Consider the following 26,274-nt stretch of genomic DNA (forward strand, 5'->3'; position numbering starts at 1 on the left):
CCCCGCCCCGCCCCGCCTCTCTGGGTGCCAAACCCCGCCCCTCCCCGCCCCGCCGGGCGTCAAGCCCCGCCCCACCGGGCGCCAAGCCCGGCTCCGCTCCTCTCCGCCCCGCCCCGCCGGGCCCTAAGCCCCGCCCCGCCCCGCCCTCTCCACGTTTGCGGCGAGCGAAGCGGTGAGCGCTGCGGTATTTTGTCCCGAGCGGCGACCCCTCGTGCCCGGCAGGCGGCGGCGACGGCGGCGTCGGGGGCGCGGACGCGCCGGGCAGCGCTGCGGGGAGGCCGGGGCCGGCCGGGCGGCTGGACGCGGCGAGAGCGGGAGGCCGCGCCGCCGCCCCGCGCCGCCGCCGGGGACCCGGGCGAGAGGCGCCCGCTGCGGGCTCGGCGCGGCCATGGCGGGCGGCCACTGCGGCAGCTTCGCCCCGGCGGCGGGCAGCGGCGAGATCGTGCAGCTCAACGTGGGGGGCACCAGGTGAGGGGGGCGCCCGGCCGCGGGACCCCGCCGCCCCTGCGCGCGCCCCCGGCCCCGCCTGCCCGGCGCTGGCACCGGCCGGCCCGGGTGCGGGCAGCGGCTCCGGGGGCCTGGCGGGCCGGGCCGCGCGGGTCTCCGGGCCGGGCCGCCGAACCGCCCCCGATCGCGGGTTCGGGAGGCCCCCACGCCGGGCGCGCCCGCCCAGTGGAGCAGCCCTGGACGCGGCTGCGTCTCCGCGGGCCGCCACTCCCTGCCCGCCGTCTCTTAAGCGGGTTGGGAGTTGGGGGAGGGAGTGGAAATCCAGTTTTTGGTCAACGGTCTGCAACGGTCTCTGAGTCACCCCTCCCGGTGGAGCCGGGGCTCGCCGCGCTGCAGAATGTGAAGTTTCCAACTGGGCCTTCTGGAGGGCGGTGTCGAAGGCACTGCGGGCCTGGGCCGCGGACTCACCTGTTCTGAGCGCGGCACCCAGCACCCAAACTCGGAATGAATTCCCGTTCTTTGCCTGCATTTCTTTTGCCACCTGCCCTGCTCCCCCACCTGAAGCAAAAGTGCTTTCTCATTTAAGAGGGGGCAGCGTTATTGTTGCGGACTCAGGTCAGATCTCAGGTCAGATCTCAGTCTTAGCTAGGGAGTTATCTCCTGGTGTGAAGAAAAGGATGTGTCGTTGCCCCCCCCGCCCCCCTCCCCCGCAATCACTGCTACAAACCTTTGGCCGCTTGGCCAGGAGTAGGGCTGGGGTGCTGGCCTGCGGCCGAGCCCTGCCCAGATGCCGCTGGGCCCTGCTGGAGCAGTGGCTGCAGAGCTCAGCAGTCTGTTGTATGTTGGTTCCTGGGCTCTGAGAGCGTGTGGCCCTGCGTGAGCTGCTGGCTCGGCCATGCACCGTGGAAACAGTTTTTAGTTGGGGAAGGTGGCAAGGTTGGCACTGGAATGTTTCATTCTGTCACTGTCCTGGAACTGGGCTTTGCCCCGTCTGTCGCAGCTTCAGTTGTGGCTGTGTGTGTGTGTGGTACTTTTGGGCGAAGCCGGGCCCCCGGCTCGGGTCTTGGGCAGGCAGTGCTTTGGTTCTAGTTTCCCCAGTCGGGTAATGACCAGTTGAGTCGCCCCAACCATATGGAACTCACACACAGAAATGTAATGAAAGGTATGGGAGATGCAAGGCTTGGCCAGGAAGAGCATTGGTTGATTGGCTGATCCTATTTTTTTAGATCACTTCTAAGCCAATGTAATAGGAACTCAATAGTTTGGACTATAAATGCAGAGATGCAGACATTAAAGATGGTCTCATCTTTAATTTAGCATTTATCATTAGGAAAACTGAGAACACATTACAGGAGACTATTTTTTTTGTTTGATTTTTTTCTTTAGATTGAAAGGGGTCGTATTACAAAGAATTGTGCTGTCATTGTGAATGTCATGCTTATTTTTTATTTTGGGGCCACACCCAGCAATGCTCGGGGATTACTCCTGGCTCTGCACTCAGGAATTACTGCTAGAGGTGCTTAGGGGACTCTGAGGGTTGCTGGGGATCGAACCCCATCAGCCACATAAAGGCAAGTGCCCTCCCAGCTGTCCTGTCCAAATGTCATCACTTCCGTGAAGTCTGATTTGGAGTTGTGTTGTTTATCCTTTTTTCCTTGGGGATGCGAGTATTGGACCACTGAAATTCCTTATGGTTCTCTCCACCCAAACTGCTGGTTTTAATTGAGTTTCTAATGGGACTTGAAATAGCCCCTTGTGATTTTCCAAGGAAGACAAGATTTGTGTTATTTGGCCGATGGCTTTCTGACTAAGCAGTGAAAATGAAAGGTCAAGGGTTAGAAGCGATCCTTGCTTGGAATTGCTTTGCAAATGGATGAAGCCAGAATGATTCATTTCCTAGTGGGTCCTCGCTTCATCATTGAGGTATTTATCTTTTTCTGGAAACACACGGAGGGAATTTTGCCATATTTTTCCAGTATGTCCTGGTCTTTCCTGGCCCATGCACAGGCACAGGGCTACCCAAGGACCAGTCACCGGACATGAGTCCCCAAGCGTGGGGCAGTTCTCAGCCTCTGTGTGTGGACACATGGATGAGGTCCTCTCTGTGTGATGAGTCTTGGAAGCATTCAAGTGAGAGTGCGAATGGATAAGAGCTGGATTGTGTGTTCTTTGTCACCAGTGACATATATATATATATATATATATATATATATACATGTATATATATACATATCATATATATGGACTCACAGTCTGTTCACCCAGAATTGGGAAAAAGCAAATAGCATTTATTTTAACCTTAAGACAATGTTATACTTTTTTTGTATGACTTTTTTTGTATGGTTATTTTTTGTATGACTTATGCTACTGTTGGAAATTGGCAAGAAGTGCTAAATGCATGATGTACGGTGGCATTACTTGAAGCTCCAAAACATGCTGTACACATTCTCAAAAACCAGGAAGAAGAATGGTGTGAGGGAAGGTGGCCAGCATGGCATGTATGTGTGTTGGCCACGGTGAGGCCCACTGGCCAGGACCAGGGCACTGGAGCAGTGGGGAGCAGGGATTGTGTGGGCTACTACTGTCCAGTTAGAGGGCAGACAGGTGACCGAGAGGTTCACTGCTGTATTGACATGCGCAGACTTGATTCCATGGACTGATTGTCCATCGGCAGCAGGTTGGCATGCTGAGAGAGAAGTGTTTAGGACACTCTCTGTGGGTTGGTTTGGGGGGTTGTTGTTGAAAACTTTGAGTATTTTTAACTCTGAGTTGAGAGTGACAATATTAAAAACTGTAAAAGTCATCATCATATTAAAGCAAATTAACAATAACATTTTAAGTATCACGCTTTTCCATTACAGATTCAGTACTTCAAGACAAACGCTCATGTGGATTCCAGATTCCTTTTTTTCCAGGTATTTCCTGAAACTCCTTAAAATGTCAATTGAACCCGGTCGGCTGCGTGCAAACCCTACCTGCTCTGCTATCACTCCAGTCCAGCATGCTTAATTACATGTCACTGTCACTGTCATCCCATTGCTTTTCGATTTGCTCAAGGGGGCACCAGTAATGTCTCCATCTTGAGACTTGTTATTACTGTTTTTGGCATATCAAATATGCCATGGGTAGCTTGCCAGGCTCTGCCTTGTGGGCGGGATATGCTCAGTAGCTTACCAGGCTCTCCAAGAGGGGTGGGGGAATTGAACCCCAGTTGGCCTTGTGCAAGGCAAAGGCCCTACCATTGTATATTATACATGTATAATAAAATTTGTGATTAATGTTTTTTGAGATAAATCTTAATTCTTAAACTATTTAGTATCTCTAAATTATTAGTATGTTGGTTTTTTTGTTTTGGGTTGGGCCACACACAGGGGTACTCACTCCTGCTTACTCCTGGTTCTGTGCTCAGGGATCCCTCCTGGTGGGGACCATGTAGAGTTCCAGGAATTGAACCTGGGCCAGCCGTGTGTAAGACAAGCACCTGGTACCCACTGTACTGTCTGTCCAGCTCCTACTTTACTCCAGAGGAGAAATACTTTTTTATATTGGTGTTTGCTATTTGATAAAGAATTAGATGCTTTTTTTTTTTATCATATTAGGTATTAAAATTAACTTCTTTTTAATGATTTCCAGTTTGCTGAGTGGAAGAATTTCAACACTTCGAGATGAAACTGGTGCTGTGAGTATAATAGCATTATTTACTTCTAAACTAGGCCAGTAAGTTCTGGTGGGGAGTGTTGGACCACACCGTGGGTGCTGAGGGTTGCTTCTGCTGCCGCTGGCTCTGTCTGGGGGGCAGTAGGGTGGGTCTGCCACATGCCAGGCCAATCTGGAGCCCCTTTACTCTCTGGCTGGCTCTGACTTGGGTGCGTTTGCACCTTAGCCCGGTACTGCCCGCCCAGTCCTGAAAGCCTATTGGCGGGAATTGGGTGAACAGATACTAGGACATTTTTATATTCCACACAGAAATGCCCTAAGTTAGGCTGGCCCAATGATTTATTTTGGAGAATGGTCTTGTCGACTTGTGCTGCAGTGAGTGAGAGGAGGAAAGAGTTTCCTGACTTTCTGCACCAGAGAATCATTCATACATCAGTAAGGCGAGTCACGCGTAGCCGCACCCTGTTTGGGTGAAAGACTTTCTGTTTGGAGGTTGCAGAGTGCTCAGGTGGTGGGATCAGGTGTGCGGGTCAGGGAAACCCGCAGGAGGAACACTGTGTCCCCGGGAATGTCTGAGAGGGTGCCGGGGACTGCCCCGCCATCTGCAGCACTTCAGCTTTCAGTTGTTCCTCGTTAAAAGCAAGAACACAACCAGACGCCTCTAGAAGGACCTTACTCCTTTGTCAGCCTGTTCGATCACAGTATAACAAGCTTTCTCATTTGCTCCCAGTTCTCCTCCTGGTTGAGAAATCAGAGGAATTTTAGTCCTCAGTAGGGAACTGAGCCTGCCTGCCTTGATTTTTGAGCAGTGTTCATTGGAACAGCAAGCATTCTGTCACTGATGGAAGATAAATGCCGGTGAACGATGATCACTTATGTATTTCACATTTTCAGGCATAGTGTTTTCCCTATAGTCTATATGCTTTATTATCATCTCCTGTGGGCCAAGATGGTCCAGCGGCTAAGGCGCTTGCTTGCCTTAAATGTAGCTGACCAGGTTTGACCCCAGCACATCATGTGGTGCCCAGATCCCTGCCTGGAGTAAATTCTAAGCACTGCCAGGTGTGGCCTCAAAACCCAAATAAGTAAAAGCAAGTAGTTACAATGGTTTGCTTATGAAACATTGATTATGTGCATCACTATTGCCAATAATTAAGGGTGAGCCAATTTAGGAATTGTCCATGTTTTGCAACTATTTGTTGAATTTACACCCTCTCAGAGGGGACATTCTCATTTTTACCAGAGATGACAGACTTTTCCTACCTAGTAGAATATTATCCAGCTAATAATGACTTTTCAGGTGGAAAACAATGTTGGCTCAATGAATGCAATTCATAGACATTCTCCAGCTTGAAAGATTAAAATTTAAGAATAGGATTGAGGAAAATTAGTGTTTAGGTAATTTTGCATTTGGTCCTAAGTCAGTGTTACAGATATTAAAGTTGAAGGTTTATGACTTGGAAATAAAGCAATGCTTTGTCCACAGATATTTATTGATAGAGACCCTGCAGCATTCGCGCCCATTTTAAATTTCCTTCGGACGAAAGAATTAGACTTACGGTAAGAAACGCATCGTCTTTAAGGAGATTCTTATTAGTCACTGTGTTGTGTGGGTATCTTTTATGAAGTAGTCTTTCCCCCAAGACTGTTTTTGCTCAAAGGCATTCAGAGCACGAAGCTCATAGTTGCAGCTCATAGGTGCTGCTGTGGTTGTCTGGCCTGGTGCTGCTTCCTGCCTCCTCTAGGGCCGTCCCCACTCGGTCCCCACACGGACACCAGAGCGCCCTCCCGGGATCTGCTCTGCTGCTTCTGTGTGAAACTCTTGCTTCACTGTTACTGATCCCCGGACGGCCTGGCTCTCAGGCCCCTGCCCGGCCCTGTGCTTCTCTGCCCCGCGCCCACCTTGGCTCGTCTCACTTCAGCCTCCAGCCCGGGTCAGGGTGAGCGCCGGGCCCGCCCCCACACCGACACTCACTCTCAGTCACCAGGAGCCCGTGTGGACAGTGTCTGTGGATCTCGAGCCTAGTGGCCAGGTGGTGCCCGCAGGGGGACGCCTGCTCTGCTGTGGTCTGGCCTCATCAGGGACCCCAGCCTGGACTCTGGTCTTTCTGAACGCTCATTCTCTGTGTCCGTGGTGGGTCTCCTTACCCCTGAGTCAGTTCCTGGATCAACTTCTTTAATAGATAATGGTGACGTCAGAGATTGTTTTTCTTTTGGGGAGGCAGGGGCTGGGCCACACCTGCTGGTGCTCAGGGCTCATTTCTGATGGTGCCTGGGGACCTTACGTGGTGCTAGGGCTCGAGCCTGAGTCAGCTGTGTGCTAGTTGAACACTTTACCTCTTTATTCTCTCTCTGGCCCCGAAATCTATTTCTGTTGTTTCGATAGACTCTATCTTTCAAGAGTTGGGCCCTTTCCCAGGCTTCTGAATTCGTGAGCACTGACTCAGTCACTGTATTTTCCATCCTTTTCCTTTCTACAGAGTCTGTGGTGATGGACCCTTTTGTTTCTGTTAAGGCAGTTAAAGAATCATTCTTGTTTGTGCACCATGATTTATGATTTGTTCGTGGTAGGGGTTCATGCATACAACATTCTAGCTCCGCAGTCCCCACGTGCCTGTATCACTCCACCATGACTCAGTGGCTCCGGCCATGCCAGGCCCAGTTCTGTAGGCCAGTTCTTACTTTCTGCTGCCTTTGCAGGTGACATTCCTTACCATAGAGCAGGTTCTGATAGAAACCGAAGGGCGAGCCCCCTTTCTCCCGTGGCCGCTGGCGGTGCAGAGGAGTACGCGGGCCTTGCCGGGTCCAACTCCTGGCCCCAGTGCTGTGGACTCAAGCTGCTGTGGCTCCCGCTCTTTATTTTCATGTGGCTTCCCTGTGAGTCTTCATGTCAATGGCACGTGCCTTCCTGCACCTGCTGCTTCTGCCCCTGCTCCGTGCTCTGCTCACAGGAACACTGTCATCTCCAGCAGATTTGTCTTACGGGACTTAGGTACAGGCACTGTGTGTGTGTGGGAGGGGGGGAGATGTGTCTCCCAGCAAACCCCGCTTATGCTCCCTGATGCTGTCACGCTTGACCTCTCATTCAGTCACGCGGCTCATCCTCTTTCTGAGTATGGAAAGTTGGGTTGGCCTGGGGTTCTTGTGTTTTTACTGTAGACATTCTGAGATGTCTGCATCTGGGGGAAGTGAGTTTCAGAGTCTAGGCTTGGGGTCCTGCCTGGAGTCCTGGGAGCTGTATCCTGCCGGCGTGTGGGCAGCAGCCCGAGTGAGGGGGAGGCACTCACGTTGCTCCCGTTTCTCCCTAGGGGCGTGAGCATCAGTGTCCTCAGGCACGAAGCGGAGTTTTACGGCATCACCCCACTTGGTAGGAGCTCGCGGGCGTGTTCTCTGCACTGAGCGCCTGGTGGGAACGGTCAGTGCCAGGGCCTTCCCCGGACTCAGCTTCCCAGCATGAGCCTTGGTCAAGTGTTCAGCTGTCCCCAGTGAAATGCTGCAGGCCACCATGACCATGCATGTCAGCGGTGCTTGCCTGAGTGGAGGTAGCGGGCTCCTTGCATTGGTGCTGATGCAGCCACTCTGCTTTTCGCAGTGAGACGGCTGCTTCTGTGCGAAGAGCTGGAGCGTTCCTCGTGTGGCAGTGTCCTGTTCCACGGCTACCTGCCGCCCCCAGGTACAGTGCATGGGTCAGTCAGAGATGCTTCTCTGATCATCGGCTTCTTGTACATGAGTCCTGGGTCGGGCGAGTTCACTTGCCCTGGTCCTTGCCTTTGCTGGAGCAGACATTTACTGAACTGGTCCTGTAATGTCCTGCCTCTCCTGCTTCCCCCACCCACTCTGGAAGGATGTGGGGTCATTGTCTGCATTGTCTGAAGCCACAGTGCTGTGGGGCGCAGGGGGGTGACCCCAGCCAGGTGTCTTGTGTGTAACGAGAGCTCTGGGGAAACATTGTCTTTTCCCTTGCCTGTTCTGTGTTTCCATGGTTCACAGCGAATAGCTGTCGGAACGTCATTTGAACTATCAGTGCCCGTTGATAGTGTTCTTTGTCACAGTGCCTGGTTTTGAGTATTGGTGAGGTGAGCTGTCTGAATTATTTAGAAATAACTTGCTCTTTGTTGCTCTTACAGGTATTCCAAGTCGTAAAATAAACAACCCAGCTAGGTCCCCTGCAGATCCCAGGAACGGACTAACTGCTGTGGAAGGCGACGCGCGGGCCAGCAGCAGGGAGAACGCCCAGCCTGCTCTCTCTGCGGCGGGGGAAGGGACTGTCAGACTAGGTAAGAAGAGGTGGAGAAAACCAACATCGAGGACTTGTGCTTCAGTTTGGGGTGACACTGTCATTTTTAAAGATGTGACTTTTGCCTAATTCTTTAACTCAAGGCACTTTCACCTTGAGAAGTCTCAGCAGAGAACTTTATCTAAAAAGTATGTGTTCTGAGGTCTGGGAAGCCAGTACAGGGGTAGGTCACGCGCCTTGTGTGCACTCAACCTGGCTTGACCCCCAGCATGTCCCTGACACCACAGCTCCGTGGACCCTCACGTCAGGTGTCAGCTGAGTGGGGATGGTGGCTGAGACTCTGGAATGACCCCAGATTCCCCAAGCACCGCTTGAGAGGCCCCCAAAGAAACGGATTAAAAACCTCTCAAACAGAGCTTGGCAGGTCTTAGGAAGAACCAGGCCCTCAGTCTTGGTGGCTCCCTGGGCTGTCTGGCCGTGACCCCAGTGTACAGCGGCCTGGCTGCATTCCCACAGTTTGTGGTCCCCAGAGTCTGCCTGCTCGGCTTTAGAACATAAACCGTCCACCGTGTCTGCAGGGTTTCCTGTGGACCCCCGGAAGGTGCTTCTGGTGACTGGCCATCACAACTGGATCGTGGCTGCCTATGCCCACTTCGCTGTGTGCTACAGGTATTTCGGGGTCTGGGCTGCTTCTTTATTTGCTGGGTTTGAAAAATGACTTGAGGACCTAGAGGTGGTACAAGAGAAAGGCACTGGCCTTGCGTGTGGCTGCCACCTGGTTTTGGGTCCCTGAGCACTGTCATACCCTCTTTTCCTTGAGCATTCATTTTCGTATTGTTAGGCTTTTCATGTTTCTGTTTTTAATGCTGAGTTTATGCCACTGGTGGTCATGTAAGTAGCTGCTTCTGTTTCATTCTGGATCTTTATCCACGGCTTCCTTTTGAGGATGTGATGTGAGACTCAGGAATCCATTGTGGTTGTTCCCAGTGGGCATACCACTAATCACATCTGCGATAATGCGTGAAACATCCTTTCTCACCACACTTGAAAGCCTTATTTAGTTTTATGTTCATTTGTAGGCTTGAATCTAATGACAGACACCTTTTAATGTATTTGTATACTTTTCTATAATCTCTCGTAATTTAAGAAGCTATGTACTTATAATTAAGTTTCCCAAGCTTGCCGACATTATCACCTCTTCTTTGGGATGTTGGTGGGGGTGTCTAGTCTGTTCCTTGTGTCACTCAGCGCTTCAGTGCTCACGAGGAAGAGGATGGCCACTAGGATCAGAGTTTATTCTACAGGTGTCACTAATTCTAAACAGTGTAGTGCTTGTGTGAAAAATTATAAGCTAATAGGTAATTCTTTTTTAAATTTAACTTTCAATCTAAAACCAGCATTCAAGGGGCGAAGAGATTATTAGCTCAGTGACCTTGGCTTATGGAGTCCTGGTTGATCCCCAGCACTGCGTGGTCCCCAGGCACCACCAGTTGTGGCCCCCAAAACAACAATAACAGAGACGTAAATACAAGAAAAGAGACGTAAATTAGCCAGGGATGGAGCTTAGTAGATGACACCATGAACTCGTCTCTCCTACTGAGTCAAGGTGCATATTGTTATAACCACTCAAATACACTGTCTGGTTTGTATTTTTACTTCTTTTGTTCATATTCTGACTTTATAATGTCCTAATTTCTAAAATGACTTCTGCTGGGTCTCTATGGAAGATCAGATCACATTTCATCTTAGTGCCTTGTATCCCTAAATTAATCATCACCAGATCGCATTATCCCCCCATTAAATCTGTAATGTCTCTTCATTGAACACATCGGGAACCTCATGTACGTGGGCATCCATTTAGCAGCTCAGAGTGTCCCAGAGTGCCCTGTTCCCGCGCTAACAGTCTCTGAGTGTCTATATTTATCCCCCAGTGGTTTATTTTTCAGTCCATTGTTTTTCTTAACCTGGAAATCCCATCTGGTGGCCAGAGAGGGTAATTACAGCCCACTGAGTGCCTAAGAAAGTTGGGTCCAGTTTATTCTTGAGTAAATCATTCATTCTGAAAATTAATTCATAAAGGCAAAGTTACATATATTTCTGAATTACAGTTTCACTTGAGCATCAATTTTTTTAAATAAAAAATGAAGGTAATGTGATTTCATGGGTGACAGTTTATGAATGAGCATCTCAGTTTAAACTTTATGATGTGTGTAAAGGCACATTTAAAGGCACACATTCCCTTTGTGTTCTGTTTGTCTTTACCGAAGACAATTGTTGGTCTCCTTGGGAAACAGAATTTCCATGCTTAGGGTTCAGGCCATTCATGATTTGGGTGCATGACTGTCGGTTTTAAATGTGTGGGGACTTATTTATACCCACAGAATAATGCATTTTTAAAATCCCTAAATGCACACAGGTCAGACCTGTGTCTGCAGGTATGGTTATCAGAAATGGAGTATTAAAGAATGCATTTTGACGGAATGGCAAATTTGAGGACTTGTAACTGTTCACATACAGGGGGATGTATAAGCTCATGCGGTGTTTTTATTTGAAATGAGGCTCTAAGTTCTGCTACCCAGAGCAGGGGCAGGGATAGGGATGGAGAGGTAGCACATCAGGGAGGGCACTCCCTTGAGTCTCCAGACCTGGGTTTGATCCTTAGCACTCCCTAAGGTCCCCTGAGCTCACCAGGAGTATTCTCTGAGTGCTGAGCCAGAGCCAGCCCTGAGCACAGCATCGTGTGCCCCCAGACTGAGAATAATATGCTCAGAGCAGGGTTTCCAGAGCTTACACTTTGCTCACTGATTGTGCCCAGGTGTCGGGCTGCAGCTGGAATATAAACACTCTGCGGCTGGGCTGGCCTCCAGAGTACTGGAGCCCTCAGGTGGAATACCAGTGGTTCCCACTATAGTGGAGGCGGAATACTTTCCTGTAAAGAATGTTCTGTGTTCCAGACTAGCATTCTAGAATTACTCCCGCATTCTAGAAGAGTTAATCTAGTATTCTAGGAACATTATGATCTTCTACAATAGTATTCTGAATTTTTTCTATCCAGTTAAAGTAGATCTGGAGAGATAGCAAGAGGGTAGGGTGCTTGCTTTGCATGCAGCCGACCGTGGTTCGATTCTTGCATGCTGAGCCAGGTGTAACCCCTGAGCACTGCTGGGTGTCACTCCAAAACAAAACACACACACAAACTCCTTGGAGAACTTTCTTGTCTTTGGAGAAATTCAGTGTCTCTAAAGGTAGCTTACATGTCCTTTGCATATCAGCATTACACGACTCTGGGAATAGTGTTCTTTCTTTGTTGGAATTGTGAGTGCATTTTGTGCTTGTCGGACATTCAGGTCGATACGCAGTAGCATCTCTTTTCTGTTTCGCTGAGCTCCTGCGTGCTGTATCACTGCTGTGTGCATGACTTCTGTGTTTATTCTCCCAGAATAAAAGAATCTTCCGGATGGCAGCAGGTGTTCACCAGCCCCTACTTGGATTGGACAATCGAGCGGGTTGCGCTCAATGCAAAGGTGGTAGGAGGGCCGCACGGTGACAAGGACAAGATGGTGGCTGTGGCCTCGGAGAGCAGCATCATCCTGTGGAGCGTCCAGGATGGAGGGAGCGGCAGCGAGATAGGTAGGGGGCATCCTCAGTCTGGGAGACACCTTCTGGACTCTGGCGAGCAGGGCCACAGCTCCCCTCGGCAGTCTGTGGTCAGGCAGATGGCTTGGGGCCAGTGGGTCTCTCGTGGGAGGAGGGAGACGTGGGCGTTTCTGGCGGGCCAGAGTCTATGCCAGTTTGTGCCAGCAGAACCTGACAGTCTCAGTCTCTGGCGGTGCTGGGCTTCTCGCTCCCCTTGCTGTCTGGACCAGCAGCCGCCACCCAGGGAGCACTTGAGCTCTGTGTGGTTCAGAGCCACGCATGGGCACGGAGGACCTTTGGTGATGGGGTGTAGCTGCAAAGCCGCCCCCATCTGCATCTGCAGTGTCTGCCGTGTCCCAGCTACCATGGCCTGCTGCCTGCCCTGGCTCGCTCACGCTCCTGTGCTCAGACCGCCAAGAGTTCACAGCCTTGGTGCTCAGGCCTGGCTGATCGCAGGCCTTGGCCGACTCTGCCGTGGGTCCTGTGGAAAGCGAGGGGGCGTCTGGTCCAGTGCACTGCTCGGTCCCGGTTCCTCCTTTCTTTGCTGGAAATCTGCCTGGTTTTGTTGATGCTTCCTCAGCAGTGGGGCCAACAGCTTCCACCCCAAGTGTTGGCTGGGGACACTGAGCCTGAGGCTGCTGTGGAGCTTTTCCGGGAGCTTGCGAGTGTCTGGTTTCCGGTCTCTCTGTGGCTGATGCTTCAGAGCAGGTCTAAGTGTCACCAGTCTTGCTGGGGTGAGTCTGAGGAAAGTGTGGACTCACCTCTCTGGCTTTATTGTTGTTTGTTTTAGGCGTGTTCAGCCTTGGCGTGCCCGTGGACGCGCTCTTCTTCATTGGCAATCAGCTGGTGGCCACGAGCCACACCGGGAAGGTGGGCGTGTGGAATGCTGTCACTCAGCATTGGCAGGTGGGTCCCGCCCGAAAGGCCCCTGGCTAGAGTGTGCACAAGGCGCGCCAAGTCCTCGCGTCCTGGGAGCTGCCCTGTTTGGGGTTTGCTAGACAGAGTGGGACTTGGGTGGCAAATCAGCTTCCCGGACACGGAACACATCTGACTGTTTCAAGAGTCTCTAGTTCCCGAGCTCCTGTGGCCAGCACGCTCAGCCGGGCCGGCCTCAGAGCTTCCGCCAGCTTCCGTCTGCCCACACTGGCTGGGACCCCCCCACCCCCACCCCTCTGCCGTGCCCCATCCTGGTTTCCTGACCTGACCGGAGCCCTGGCACAAGGACAGGTCCTGGCTGTGTCATCTGGACACTTACCATGTAGCGCCTTGACCAGACCCACCCTCGGACCCTGCCAGGCCTGAGAGGAAAGTTCTGTTGTCAGAGATCCGTCTTTTCAGACAGGCTCCATAAGGACTGTGTGTGTGGATCTCAGGGGCTCATTTTTGCGTGTAATTGCATAGAACATATGTTCTCTGACTCCTGTTTAAAATTGGGTATCAGCGACTCTTTCTGTCAAAAGAAAAATCAGAGTTTGAAGGCAGTTTGGCAGAAGGTCCCTAACACGGAACAGTCTCTCTCTTCAGGTCCAAGATGTTGTCCCCATAACAAGTTATGACACTGCGGGCTCCTTCCTTCTGCTGGGCTGCAACAATGGATCCATATATTACATAGGTGTGTGCCTGTGTGGGAGGAGACCCCTTTCAGAGCGAGAGCCAGAGAAGCTCTGAGTAGCTGTACTTTCTGCACTGATACGGACTTCTTCCTCAGACATGCAGAAGTTCCCTTTGAGGATGAAGGATAACGACCTTCTCGTGACTGAACTGTACCACGACCCTTCCAACGATGCTGTCACTGCTCTGAGCGTTTACCTCACGCCCAAAACAAGTTAGTTGCAGCCACGTGCTAACAAACCATGAAACTCGCAAATGTGTGTTTAGTGCTCGCTTGGGGAGATCCAGATTCTTTCAGGCCCTCCTGTGGGAGAATGGCCAGGCTAAAGATTTCATCTGTCTTTGTCCAGTCTGTGTTTGGTTTCAAGCGGGAGACAGATCGCCCGGGACAGTCGCATAATGTCTTGGGGGAGGTGGGCAATGAAGATATGCCTCTCTGAGTGTCTGTTAAACTGGTGTCGCAGTATTCACTGAAATGGCCTCAAAGCACCAGCACATTCAGCCGAGTTCAGTTTGAAATCACAAGTGGTGTTATCTTACAGTCCCCCTGAACGAACCAAAAAGCCCAGCATGCACGCGCACACACACACACACACACACACACACACACACACACACATGCGCATGCACCCGTACGGCACTTTTCCCTCCCAGGAAGTGATCTGCCCCCACCCGACAGCTCCCCATCCTCCCTCTGTGCAGGTGTCAGCGGGAACTGGATTGAGATCGCCTATGGCACGAGCTCAGGAGCAGTGCGTGTGATCGTCCAGCACCCGGAGACCGTGGGCTCGGGCCCACAGCTCTTCCAGACCTTCACAGTCCACCGCAGCCCCGTCACCAAGATCATGCTCTCGGAGAAGCATCTCGTGTCAGGTACCAGGCCTGGGGAGGTGCCTCCCAGGCTGCTTTCTGGGCCCCCAACAGACAAAAACAGGGCTTGACGTGAGCGAAAAATCCTCGGAAAAACAGGAGAGAAGAAATCGATCACTTTGTTCTTGTTCCTGTCCCGGGATGCACAGGGGTCACTCCTAGGGGGGCCTGGGGGAACGTTTGGGGTGCTGGGGATCAAACCTGGGTTGGTTGCATGCAAAGTAAGTGCTGTAACCCCTGGACTATCTCTCTGGCCCCAGCAGTTGTCTTCCAAGATCTGTGGCTTCCCTGGTCATATACCTACCCATGAGAGAGAACCCGCCATTTAATTTGTTTTTCTAGTAAACTCTTCTCAGTATATCTAACCCTATCTAGTTTTTTTTTTAAATGAAAAATGAATTTAACATGCACTTGGTTGTATTGTCTAAAGATTCAGTGCTAATATAGATTTAGATTAGTGATGATTGATTGTTGCAAGAATATTAAAAGAGGGACTGGAGTGTTAGCACAGCGGGTAGGGCATTTGCCTTTTACACAGCCGACCCGGGCTCGATTCCCAGCATCCCATTCGGTCCCCCGAGCACCTCCAGGAGTAATTCCTGAGTGCAGAGCCAGGAGTAACCCCTGAGCATCACTGGGTGTGACCCCCCTCAAAAAAAATGAAGAATATTAAAACATTGGTAAAATTGTAAAAAAGAGATTCTCTGAAGAAATCTCAAGCCCAGAGTCTCTTCTTCCTTTCTCCCTGCTGAAAGCAGTTGTGTCACCTGTGCTGGTGGCTTCTGGTGCCATCCTGGACTCCACATGGGACTGTGCAGTCTAGTCTGCCAGTCTCTGCATTTCACAGACGTGTTCACTCGGGATAAAATAGTTCTTTCAGTTTCTCCTCAGAAGCTCTTTAACTTGTTGACCCCAGCACTGCCCTCTGTGTTAATTATGCCTCAGAGAGGTGTGAGCCAGCCAGGATGCTATGAGAAAGATTTGGAGCAGAGCATTGAGGGCAGTTCCTCCTTCTCGCATGATTATGTCATGGCCCCTCCACAGGAGCTAATGTCACTTTTAATATGTACAGATTCAAAGTGCTTGTTGGAGCCAGAAAATTAAGATCCCATACTAAAGCTGGCATTTGAGGGGTGAGGAGGTTTGCTTTTGGACGACACCTGGCAGTGCTCAGGGGTTCCTCCTGGCTCTGCTCAAGAATTACTGCTGGCAGTGCTCTGGGATTTGTACAGACGGTGATGCTTCCACACTAGGTTTCAGAACTTATCTCAGCCTCTGCTTGATGCTGCATGCTAGCAGCTTGCACTTGCTCTGTCCACACGTTTTTCCAGCCTTACAGAGTTAGAATTTGTTTATTCATATGCGATGTCTGGGATTGAACCCTGATCAGCCGTGTGCAAGGCTCTCCCTGCTGTGATACCATTCTGACCACTGGGAATGATCTTTATATGGATGGCTGCAGTTAAGAAACACATCATCACAGCTTGTTTGTAAATGATGTTGTGTTGAGGTGTTGTCAGACAAGGAGCTGCAGGCAGTGTGAGGCCCCCGCTGCGAGAGGAAGGCAGCCTGGGAGCCATAGTCCGCTGTCCTTAGTGACGGAGAGCAAATAAGTAACAAGTGTGGTTTTGTGATAAGTCAATCGTCTGCCGCTCAGAGTGTGCCATGGTCTGTTCGCTGGGTAGAAGTGGAAGGTGCTGGTCCGTGGGACTGAGACGCTCTGTTGCTTCTCTTGCAGTCTGTGCGGATAACAACCACGTGCGCACCTGGACAGTGACGCGCTTCCGAGGCATGATCTCCACCCAGCCTGGCTCCACGCCCCTGGCGTCCTTCAAGATCCTGTCTCTGGAGGAGACGGAGAGTCACGGGGGCAGCTCATCCGGGAATGACATCGGTGTGTGCACTCAGCCCAGAGTGCACTGGTGGGGGGTGGTGCGCAGGGACAGAGCACACGTGGGTGCACACATGCTTTTTAAATTCTGTTGAGACAAAGTCAGTGCCTTTTCCTGAGTACTGCAGAGTCATGGAATGGCAACACCAGATTTCCACTGCTTAAAGACTAGCAGCCAGTTTCTCTCATTCTCACTAGTGTCTCACTGATTCATACGTCCCAGAAGGCTAATCACTGCCGCTGTGAGTGCTCGGGCCCCTGTGTCTGTATGTGAGAAAGGGGAATATTTTTACTTTAAGCCTGTGCACGAAGAAATCGTAGCTTGTTAATGGAGACTGGCCAGCGGGAGGTACATGGGAATTGTTTCATTAGGGTTCTGTTGCATGAAACTTAACTTGACATTTGTGATGCTTCAGCACTAGATTTCCGAAGTTATCTCAGCCTCTACTTGATGCTACATACTAGAAGCTTACACTTGCTCTGTCCACAAATACTTTTTCAGCTTTACAGAGATAGAATTTGTAGGTTCATATTCCCACACAGTGAGGGGATTGTGTAAGTTTCAGATGAAGCATTAGGAAGTGCTGCCTGAGACGTTTGAAATGCGGTGGAGGTAGGATGAGCGCATGGTGCTCGGGTGGAGTGACGGGCTTGGCAGAGAAGGTGCTGGGGCTGCTGGGTGGGCAGTGCCTGCTGGCCCCTGCTCCTGGCGCCTGGAGGGGTGATGGGACTGGGGAGTGGGCAGGGCAGAGAGGGCGTGGCTGGGCCTGTTGTGGGGTCTGGGGCCTGACGGGTGCTGAGGAGGGTTGGGGCTCGGCCGAGGCAGGCAGGGAGGACGGCGTGTCGAAAGGAGAGTGGCCGAGGGAACATGCGGACTAGGAGTTGTCTGGGAGACTGTTGTTTGTGCTGGTCTTCGTGGAAAGTGGGACCAGCGGGTAGGAGGTCAAGGGAACACGCGTGTTTGTGGGGGTGTGTAGATGTGTGTGTATATATACAATGTCTTTCACCTCCTGGCCCTAGGCCCCACCCCCCCCCACATATTTGAAATTAATAGAAATTTAAGGATATTTTTTGTTTCTTTCAAAATGTAAATTCAGCTTTGAATGTGCATAGTTATGGTGTGAAGAGTCAGTCACAGGACAGTCATGCGAGGGGCACCCTCCCGTCCCTGCACATCCTCGCCTGTCTGAGCTAGAGGGTGAGGATTGTCCCTCACTCGTCTCACGTCACACTGATGTCAGCCCTGGGTTGGGGAACTCGGGGCAGCCAGCGTTCCCCGTAGAGCAGAGGCAGCCCGGGGTCCGCTTACCTCCCGGTGCGGAGTTCCCGCTTGGGAAGCTGAGAGACTGGGTATCTGTGTGATGCTTTCGTGAGTGACTGACCGAAGCCTTCACTGCCACACACAGGTCACTGGGTCATAAGTGCAGTGTGAGTATTGTTGACTGATCAAGATAATTTCCTTTTAAAATTGATTTGCATAAGACTTGGCATGTGTTGTCTTTAAAATTGTGTTGTACATGACTTTTCATGAACAGTAAGTCTTATTTTAGAAAATGATTACAGCGGGAGAAGATAATTATTAAAATGTCACATTTGTTTTAAATGAACACAGTTTTAAGAACTTCCTAAAATTTATGATTTGTTTACCTACTCTGCCAGATTTAATAAGGTAAAATAATATAACCTTTTTATATTGAAAACCTTGTAGAAAACATTTGATCACTTTTTTTTGGTTTTTAATATTTTTAAATTTTATTTTCATAGAGTTGTTCACAGTTTGATCACTTTTTCTATTAAATTCTATTTCATGAATTTTTACATTTTTAAGATTTTTGTATGTTAATTTTTAGAAAAAAAGTAAAATTCAGCACGTAAAGTAACATATGTATGTTATGTTATATACATAAACACATGTGTATATTCCTCTTTGAAGTTCTGAGGAACTAGAACAGTAAAGATGTTTGCCTTAACTGGCTGCCCTTGGGACTGTTGAGTATCCTGTAAGAAAAGCCTCACAGTGGAAGGTGTGGCTTTGAACCATTAAGCAATCAGACTTGTTAGAAGGAAGTTCTGTGTCAACCTGGGAATGCAGTGTTGCTGCTGGGTCTGGCAAGTGTTCTCTTTCAGTCTTTTTTTTTTTTCCTTTGAAACTGTCTTTTTTTTTTTTTTAATTTATTTTTAATTAGTGAATCACCGTGAGGGCACATTTACAGATTTATACACTTTTGTGCTTATGCTTCCCTCATACAAAGTTCGGGAACCCATCCCTTCACCAGTGCCCATTCTCCACCACCCGTAAACCCAGCATCCCTCCCACCCTCCCCAATCCCATCTCCCCCCACCCCACCCTGCCACTGTGGCAGGGCATTCCCTTCTGTTCTCTCTCTCTAATTAGCTGTTGTGGTTTGCAATAAAGGTGTTGAGTGGCCACTGTGCTCAGTCTCTAGCCCTCATTCAGCCCGCAACTCCCTTCCCCCACATGGCCTTCGACTACATTATAGTTGGTGATCCCTTCTCTGAGTTGCCCTTTCCCCAGAATGTGAGGCCAGCCTCCAAGCCATGGAGTCAACCTCCTGGTACTTATTTCTACAATTCTTGGGTGTTAGTCTCCCACTCTGTTATTCTATATACCATAGATGAGTGCAGTCTTTGTATGTCTGTCTCTCTCTTTCTGACTCATTTCACTCAGCATGAAACTTTTCATGCCGATCCACTTAAATAAAAAATTCATGACCTCCTTTTTTCTGACAGCTGCATAGTATTCCATTGTATAGATGTACCAAAGTTTCCTCAACCAGTCATACGTTCTGGGGCATTCGGGTTTTTTCCAGATTCTGGCTATTGTAAACAGTGCTGCGATAGTCATGTGCCTTGGTGAGGTGGAGCAGTGGCATTTTGGTGGGTTTATTTTGACGCTCTCTTTCCTGATTCAGGGCCTTTTGGAGAACGAGACGACCAGCAGGTGTTCATCCAGAAAGTCGTCCCCATCACCAACAAACTGTTTGTCAGGCTCTCGTCAACGGGGAAAAGGTACAGTGCAGACATTGTCCCTGTTCAGCAGAGCTGAGACTGCCCGGAGTGGCGGCTGCGGCGAGAGCAGCATCTGGCCGGCTCTCCAGTGTCCAGATGCTTCCACTCAGCACAGACGGTCCACCTCGCCTTGCTGGCCTCGAGGCCACTGCTGAGGGAGTGGAGGTCAGAGAAGGGCAGGATGTCAGTGCCTGGGAGGGCAGTAGCCGGGGCCAGGCCCTGCCCTGCCCCTCCTCACAGGAGCCGTGCGTGGTTCAGGAGTCACCATCCGCCCAGTCCCAAGCCATCAAGTGTCACTGTAGCCTCCAGTGGTTGGAGTCTCAGCACTTCTCTTGAAAAACCCAAGTTCACTGTCGGGGCTGGATTGCAGCCGCCTCTCAGGTTCTGTGCCAGGCAGAGGGAAAGCGCTGCCAGCCCATGTGGGGAGCTGGGAGACCCTCCTGTCCCACGGCTGTTGGTCCCAGGTGCCCTGGTGCGCCCTGGCCCCGTACCACCTTGAGGGCCTCTAGCTTTCCAGTGTCCTCACGGCTTCCCACGCGGAGGAGGTCGATTTTCTGCTCCTCAAGTTCTTCGTATGTGGCCTTTAGCTAAAACGATTTTCCTGTTCTCAGACTCATTTTGTCAGCTGTTTTTTTTTGTTTGTTTGTTTGTTTTGTTTTTAATAAATGCACTCGAAGGCTGTGATAGACACAGGGCTTTGTTGAGCAGTGTTCTCACCAGCTCTGGGAGGGGCCCCATGTGTGTCGGTGAGGAAGCTGCCGCCGACTGTGGGAGTCACTCTGGGCATCCCCATCGCCCTGCCCGGTCGCTCCCCTCACAGTGTGTGTGTGCACAGTATTATTGTCCCGTTGGTGATGCCGGGGCGGGAGAGCACACACCGGGCTGTGGCCATCCCAGGCACCCCGTGTGGTCATTGAGAGCGGAGCCAGGAGCAGGCCCCAAACCAGAACAGAATGGCGCAGTTCCCGCAGGAGATCTCTGCTCTTTTAAGCTGACAGGTTGTTGAGCGCATCTGCCTCTGCGCCTGGTCTCTGACTCAGCCGAGCCGGGGGCTTGATGCCCTGGTACCACCATTCCTCCACCCCCACAGGCGTAAGGGGGCTCTGGCAGGACATCCGCTCTGCTCTTAGCTGGCCCTGGAGCTCACGTGGGCACTCTGCGTGGAGGCAGTTCCCGGTGCCTGCAGACAGCTGTCCCGTCCCTTTTGCAGGATCTGTGAGATCCAAGCCGTGGACTGCACGACCATCTCCTCCTTCACCGTGCGCGAGTGCGAGGGCTCCAGCAGGATGGGCTCCCGGCCTCGGCGCTACCTGTTCACGGGCCACACCAACGGCAGCATCCAGATGTGGGACCTGACCACCGCCATGGACATGGTGAATAAGAGCGAGGACAAGGGTAGGTGTTGGGGGCGCGCGGAGGGGCAGGCGGGGTGTGGGAAGAGACGTCGGTGCTGGGCCAGGGCTCACTGGGGGGGTCTGTTTTCAAAGACGTGGGCGGCCCCACCGAGGAGGAGCTGCTGAAGCTGCTGGACCAGTGTGACCTCAGCGCCTCCCGCTGCGCCACGCCCAACATCAGCCCCGCCACCTCCGTGCTGCAGCCCAGCCGCCTGCGCGAGTCCAGCTCCAGGTGGGCCCGCCGGGGGCGGGCCGGGACGGGGGTGGGCAGCACTGCGCGCCCAGGGCCTTGTGTCTGAAAGTGGAGTTTAAGAGCACACGTGAGCCAGAGTTGGCCCACGCGGTTCCCGCCTCTGCCCCGGGTATCGTCAGGCTCTCTCCCCCGTTGACCTGGGGAAGGGTGCGGGTCACCGAAGCAGGCGTGGGCGTCCCCGACAGCTGATGACCTGTGGTCTCTCCCCCCGCCAGCCTGCAGCTCCAGCACCACGAGACGGTGCACGAGGCAGCCACGTACGGGTCGGTGAGGCCCTACCGAGAGAGCCCGCTGCTGGCGCGGGCGCGGAGGACGGAGAGCTTCCACAGCTACCGGGACTTCCAGGCGCTCGGCCTGGGCAGGAGCGAGCGAGCCGGCCCGGACGGCGGGGGCCCGGCGCCTGGGGACGGCCCCGCGCCGGAGAGGAGGTCCCCGGGCCCGGAGGGCAGAGGCCCGCGGGAGCCCGACAGCGGGCCGGAGCCCCAGAAAGCGGCCGAAGCCCTCCTCGAGTCCAAGAAGCGGGCGCCCGAAGACGAGAGTGAGAGCAGGGTGGAGGCGAGGCGGAAGGGCGGCTTGGACGGCAGTGGGGTCCTGGGGCGGAGGAAGGGACCCTACCTGGCGTCCTCCCCTAGCACTTCCGACGGAGGCCCCGACTCCCCCGGCCCCGCCTCGCCCTCCCCCACCCGGACCACGCCATCCCCCCGGCACAGGAAGAGCGAGTCCTCGGGCCCGGAGTACGGGCTGTGAGGGGCACCCGGTGCTGCCCACACTGTCCACGGCATCTGCTCTACATCCAGACTGAAGCCAAGCAGCTTCATTGGTTACCTTTTTGACCTTTTGGGAAAAAAGTTTTGTTTTTCATTTCCCGAGTACATTAAGAGAACCTTTCTGAAACAGATGCCATCTCAGTGGTCGGCATCCCGGGGGTGTCTGCACACTGCAGGTGCCGGCCCCTGGGGGCCTGCCCGGGGCCATTGCCCGGAGATTTCCTTCCATGAATCACAGTCTCTCTGGAACGGAGTCGCTCAGCCCTTCCTGTGATTGCACATGTTTACCGGGTATTTACTGAGGTGCTATGTTGGTGGGGGAATAGCATGTCATTCAGAAACACTATTGCCGGTGCAGTCCAGAGTGTGTGTGTAGTGGTAGTCCCTTTGACGAGCTTTGTCTGAGTGCTGGGTCCTTCCCCATCTCACTGTGGGAGTTCTTGAGCGGTACCGTGTTAGAGACCCAGAGTCCGTTTGAAGTTTTCTTTGAAGTTGTGGTGTTGTCTGTGTGTGACCAGCCAAAAACCGGGGCTAGGCAAGGGCACAGCTCTGCATGGCCGGAAGGCAGACCTTGGTTTTGTTTCAGGGGCCACCCTGCTGTTTTCCCACCATGATTAATAATGAAGATCGTGAAATTAGAGTGTGGCTAGTTTATTAAATTTATGAGAATCTCAGTTATAGGTGTGGGGTGCTGTAAAAAAAGTTATTTTGAATATTTTGAATTGTAAAAACAAAACCTTTTGTACATTTTCTTTTACTCAATTGGAATGATTTTCAAGTTTTTGCAAATCAGGTGATTGTAAATTTAAAGCATTAAGCATTTACTGGTGAGTAATGTATATATTCCCATTCTAAGAAATGCAGTAGGTGAATGAAGTGGAAATAAATTCTTTGAAGTTTACTATTATTACCAGTGAATTCACAAAGTTCTCTTGTGTATTTATTAAGCCAAATAAAAGTGGTTTCAGTGGGTGTGGTTTTCCGTTATTTAAGGACTAATCTGGTAATGGTGCATTACTAGGGCTTTGTTTGTGTCTGCTTGTTCCCATGATAAAAGGGAAGAGGAGATGGGAACTCACATCATCAGAGAAAATTGTGCCACGAAGCTTGGCTCCACCATTACTGGGTCAGGACCCTACATGCTTGTTAGTGCAGCTCTGTGTACAAGCACAGACATCAAAGAGGAAAAACTGGCATTTACTGGTTCCTTCCCAGAGTCAAAGGTCATTGGGGAAAGACAGCTTCATGGTAAACCCCCATGACAGGGAACAGATTCTTGGATCGTGCTGAAAGTCCAGTCTTGTTTGCGTCTGTTTAGAATGGGAGAGAGGTGCTTACCTGGCACATGGCAGACCCAGGTCCATCCTCCGCACCACACAGGGGCTCCCTGACCCCCAGAGTTGGCCTTGAGCACCGCTGTTGTGGCCCCCAAACAACTGAAAACAGCAGCTCAAAAAGTCACGACTCTGAGTGTGGTTGAGAGACATGGAGCCGTCTGTCTGCTGGCTCTGCTTGGGGCGGGCTGTCCTGGCGACAAGAAGGCATTCCTCTGTTGGACCGGGATCAGGAGCTTCTGACTGGAACAAAACCAACACACAGGCTTGGCCTGGCGGATGAAAACACAAGACCAGAGCCGTAAGCCCTTCCGGCAGAGATGGAGAAATTCTGGCCTGATCTTAGGTCTTTAGCTTGTGGCCATGTCTGGGCCCCCCAGAGGAGATGGGCCCGTGTGGGGTGCGGGAGGAGAGCCCCTCAGCCTCCCAGCACCTCGGGAGGCCCCTTGGCCTGTTTCCTGCGCCAGGGGCTTTCCTGGTCTCTGAGTTCCCGTCAGCATGCCCTGACCCTCACTGGCTCAGCAGGCCCTGAGATTAGGGGCACACGAGCCATGGAAAGTGGGTCACAGTCGCTTTTGATGTACAGTGAAGGGGAGAGACACGATTGTTTTTAGTTTTTACGGATTTGGGGCTAGACCTGGCCATGCTCAGGGCTTACTCCTGGCTTAGGGGAACATATGAGATGCCGGAAATTGAACCCAGGTCTGCGCACAAGGCAAATGCCCTACCTGCTGTTTTAGGGAGCTCTGGCCCACAGCATTCTATTTTAACTTAACCTATAGCACACTGATGTGTAAATTATATGCACCTGTGGAGTAATTTTTCCTAAAATTTAACACTGAAATGTGAAGTCCCTGTGAGCCGACTCCTTGCCACTGACTCCCACCCACCATCTGACTTGTTTTATAGAAGGTTGTTTAGGTTACACTGATGCCAACATGGCTGTCAGAGCACTGTAAGGGCCCTGGCATGAATATATTTAGGTTTTCTGTTTAATGGAAATAATCATTAAAACACGGTGCCGAGGGCCAGATAGTACAGGTCTTAAGGCACTTGCCTTGCACACGGCTGGTCCCGTTCAAGTCTCTGCCACTACACGCGGTAGCCCCAGCTCAGCCAGGGTTACTCCTAGGCACAAGTGCAGACGAGCCCCCAGACCTGACCACACCACCAGCCCACACGGTTTTCCTTTAAAAACAGAACATAGCGTGAGTGTGTAAGGATGGCTACAGACTTACTGTTAATATTACGGCTCACGAGACCGGTGCTGGGGCTGAAGACAGGGCAGCTTGGATGCGGGGGTTAGGGAGCGAGTCCTCTGCCCAGTGCCAGCTGGCAGCAAAGGCTCTGAGGCCTCTGCCCACTCCAGACCTAGTGAGCTGGAATCCAGGGCACGTTCCCCCATTGAGGGACTCTGGCACACACTGTCACTAGGGCCACAGAAGCAAACCGGGCTCCCATGCATGGCAGTCCACGTGGTAAGCCGAAGGGTGATGCGGAGTCATGAGTTCCCGGGGTGGGGGGATCGGGGGAAAGCTTCAGGCCCAGACTCCAGCCCTCCCTTAGTTCACGCTGACACCTGGGCCAAACCACCTTCCTCAAAGCTCCTCCAGCCAGCCTAGCCCAGCATCTCACAGGGCACCAGCGCTGCTCACAGAATCGGCCAATCCTAAGTTCACCAGTCGGGAAATTGTGGGGCTAGGAAAGAAGAGAAAGGATGGGCAGCTTGTCAGATCCCGAATGAGCTGGTCGGCACCCTTGCTGCTGTGAGGGCTGGAGGTTGGCCGGGTCGGGGCGCAGAGCGGCGGATGGGCTGAAGGTCTGGTGTCTGGTGGTCCAGTCTCCGTGGCTGGGACTGATGTGGAATTGACAGGCAGAGTAAGCACAGTGGCTAGCGCCGTGACAAGTGAGCGCACTTGAGCCAGGGAAAATGTGCCTGCAGCTGGATGCAGGTTCTCAAGGAAGAGCCGGGCTGTCCCCAAACATGTCTCTAGCTATCCAAAGAGAGACACCTGACCAGGAGAGCCACCTGCTCCTGGCAGGAGGGGCAAGTCCACAGCAATCCTCATTTCTTCAAAAGAGCACAGAGAGAGGAGCAGCGGTTCTTCACATGTGAGACGCGGGGGTCAGAGTGGAGGCGGCCAGCCCGGAGCCTTCCCACGTGCTACAGCTGTGTGTCAGTGAATGTGGCGTGCTCTTTGGTCACTGAGCTGAAGCCCTGGATGGCCTTCAGGAGGTCCTCTTCGTCCATGTACTGGAAAGCAAGGCAGTTCGCTCAGATTAGAGCCCTTCATGTAGCTGTGTTTGCAGCAGGTCAGTGTCCACACATGGCCACTGAGAAGTGGCATTTGGCTGAAGGCCGATCCAGCCACACTAAACGGACAGCACAGATCAGGGCAGCACCCACGTGAGATTCCTATCCTGGGGGTGTGAGTTGGCCTAACCTTCCCCCCCAGAGCGGGGGCCGTGGGTCTGAGCCCAGAAGGCCATCCCCAGCACTGCCCAGACCCACGCTCTGTGGGGGTGTTGTTGTTGCTTTTAGTTTACTGAGTTGGGGTTGGACCCTGATGACAATGTTAGCATGAAGGTACTTGGGGGTTTACTGAGTTGGGGTAGGAACCCAGGAATGATGTTGGCACCAAGGGACTTTAGCAAGGCCAGCTCTGCCGAGGGCCCCCTGAGGCTCTGCACACGGCCTGCTGGGCCTGCTGTGAGCAATGTGGAGCCAGCGGGCACTGCAGTGGGGAAACCCTTAGGGGCAAGCACTCCGCAACCAACACTGACCTAGGCCCAATTCCCGGCCTGAGAGAGTCCAGGTGGCAATACTCTTGCCTGGCATGTGGCTGGTTGGATCCCCAGTGCAGCATAAGGCTCCAGGGCCCCACCCAAGTGATCCCTGAGCACAGGGCCAAGATGTGAGCCAAAGCACGAAGGAACACAAACCCAGTTCCATAATTAAGGCAGCCCCATAGCTGTGTGTGCAAACTGGGGGAAGAAAGCACTCAGCCTTAGCCCTGCATACCGGGGCTGAGCCCTGTGGAACGGCCCCGGTGGGTATCAAACAGGGCTTTTCTGAAACCCATAAAGCCTGACCCACTGCCCCAATTCCTGTTGGAGCTGCGCTCTGAGAAGGGGCCACGGAGTTCC

The 26,274-nt window shown here is 52.2% G+C and overlaps 1 protein-coding gene across 2 annotated transcripts; it reads left to right on the top strand.

Annotated features, from left to right (window-relative positions):
• The first annotated feature begins 278 nt into the window (after window positions 1-278).
• KCTD3 (potassium channel tetramerization domain containing 3) lies at window positions 279-22,765 on the top strand. 2 transcript variants are annotated; one of them, XM_055144720.1, is made up of 18 exons: window positions 279-468; window positions 3,309-3,362; window positions 4,081-4,126; window positions 5,591-5,664; window positions 7,413-7,471; window positions 7,697-7,777; window positions 8,232-8,381; window positions 8,920-9,010; window positions 11,781-11,971; window positions 12,768-12,883; window positions 13,502-13,589; window positions 13,686-13,802; window positions 14,291-14,461; window positions 16,197-16,352; window positions 19,283-19,379; window positions 20,590-20,774; window positions 20,867-21,005; window positions 21,242-22,765. In XM_055144720.1, exons 1-18 carry the CDS (start codon window positions 389-391, stop codon window positions 21,771-21,773), a joined length of 2,427 nt encoding a protein of 808 aa, XP_055000695.1. In that variant the 5' UTR covers window positions 279-388; the 3' UTR covers window positions 21,774-22,765. The 2 variants fall into 2 exon arrangements, with proteins under 2 accessions (XP_055000695.1, XP_055000696.1); XM_055144721.1 differs by lacking the exon at window positions 5,591-5,664 and having other exon boundaries at window positions 383-468.
• Window positions 22,766-26,274: the final 3,509 nt, after the last annotated feature.

The sequence above is a fragment of the Sorex araneus genome, chromosome 7, assembly GCF_027595985.1.
Source record: "Sorex araneus isolate mSorAra2 chromosome 7, mSorAra2.pri, whole genome shotgun sequence".
Lineage (NCBI taxonomy): Eukaryota > Metazoa > Chordata > Mammalia > Eulipotyphla > Soricidae > Sorex > Sorex araneus.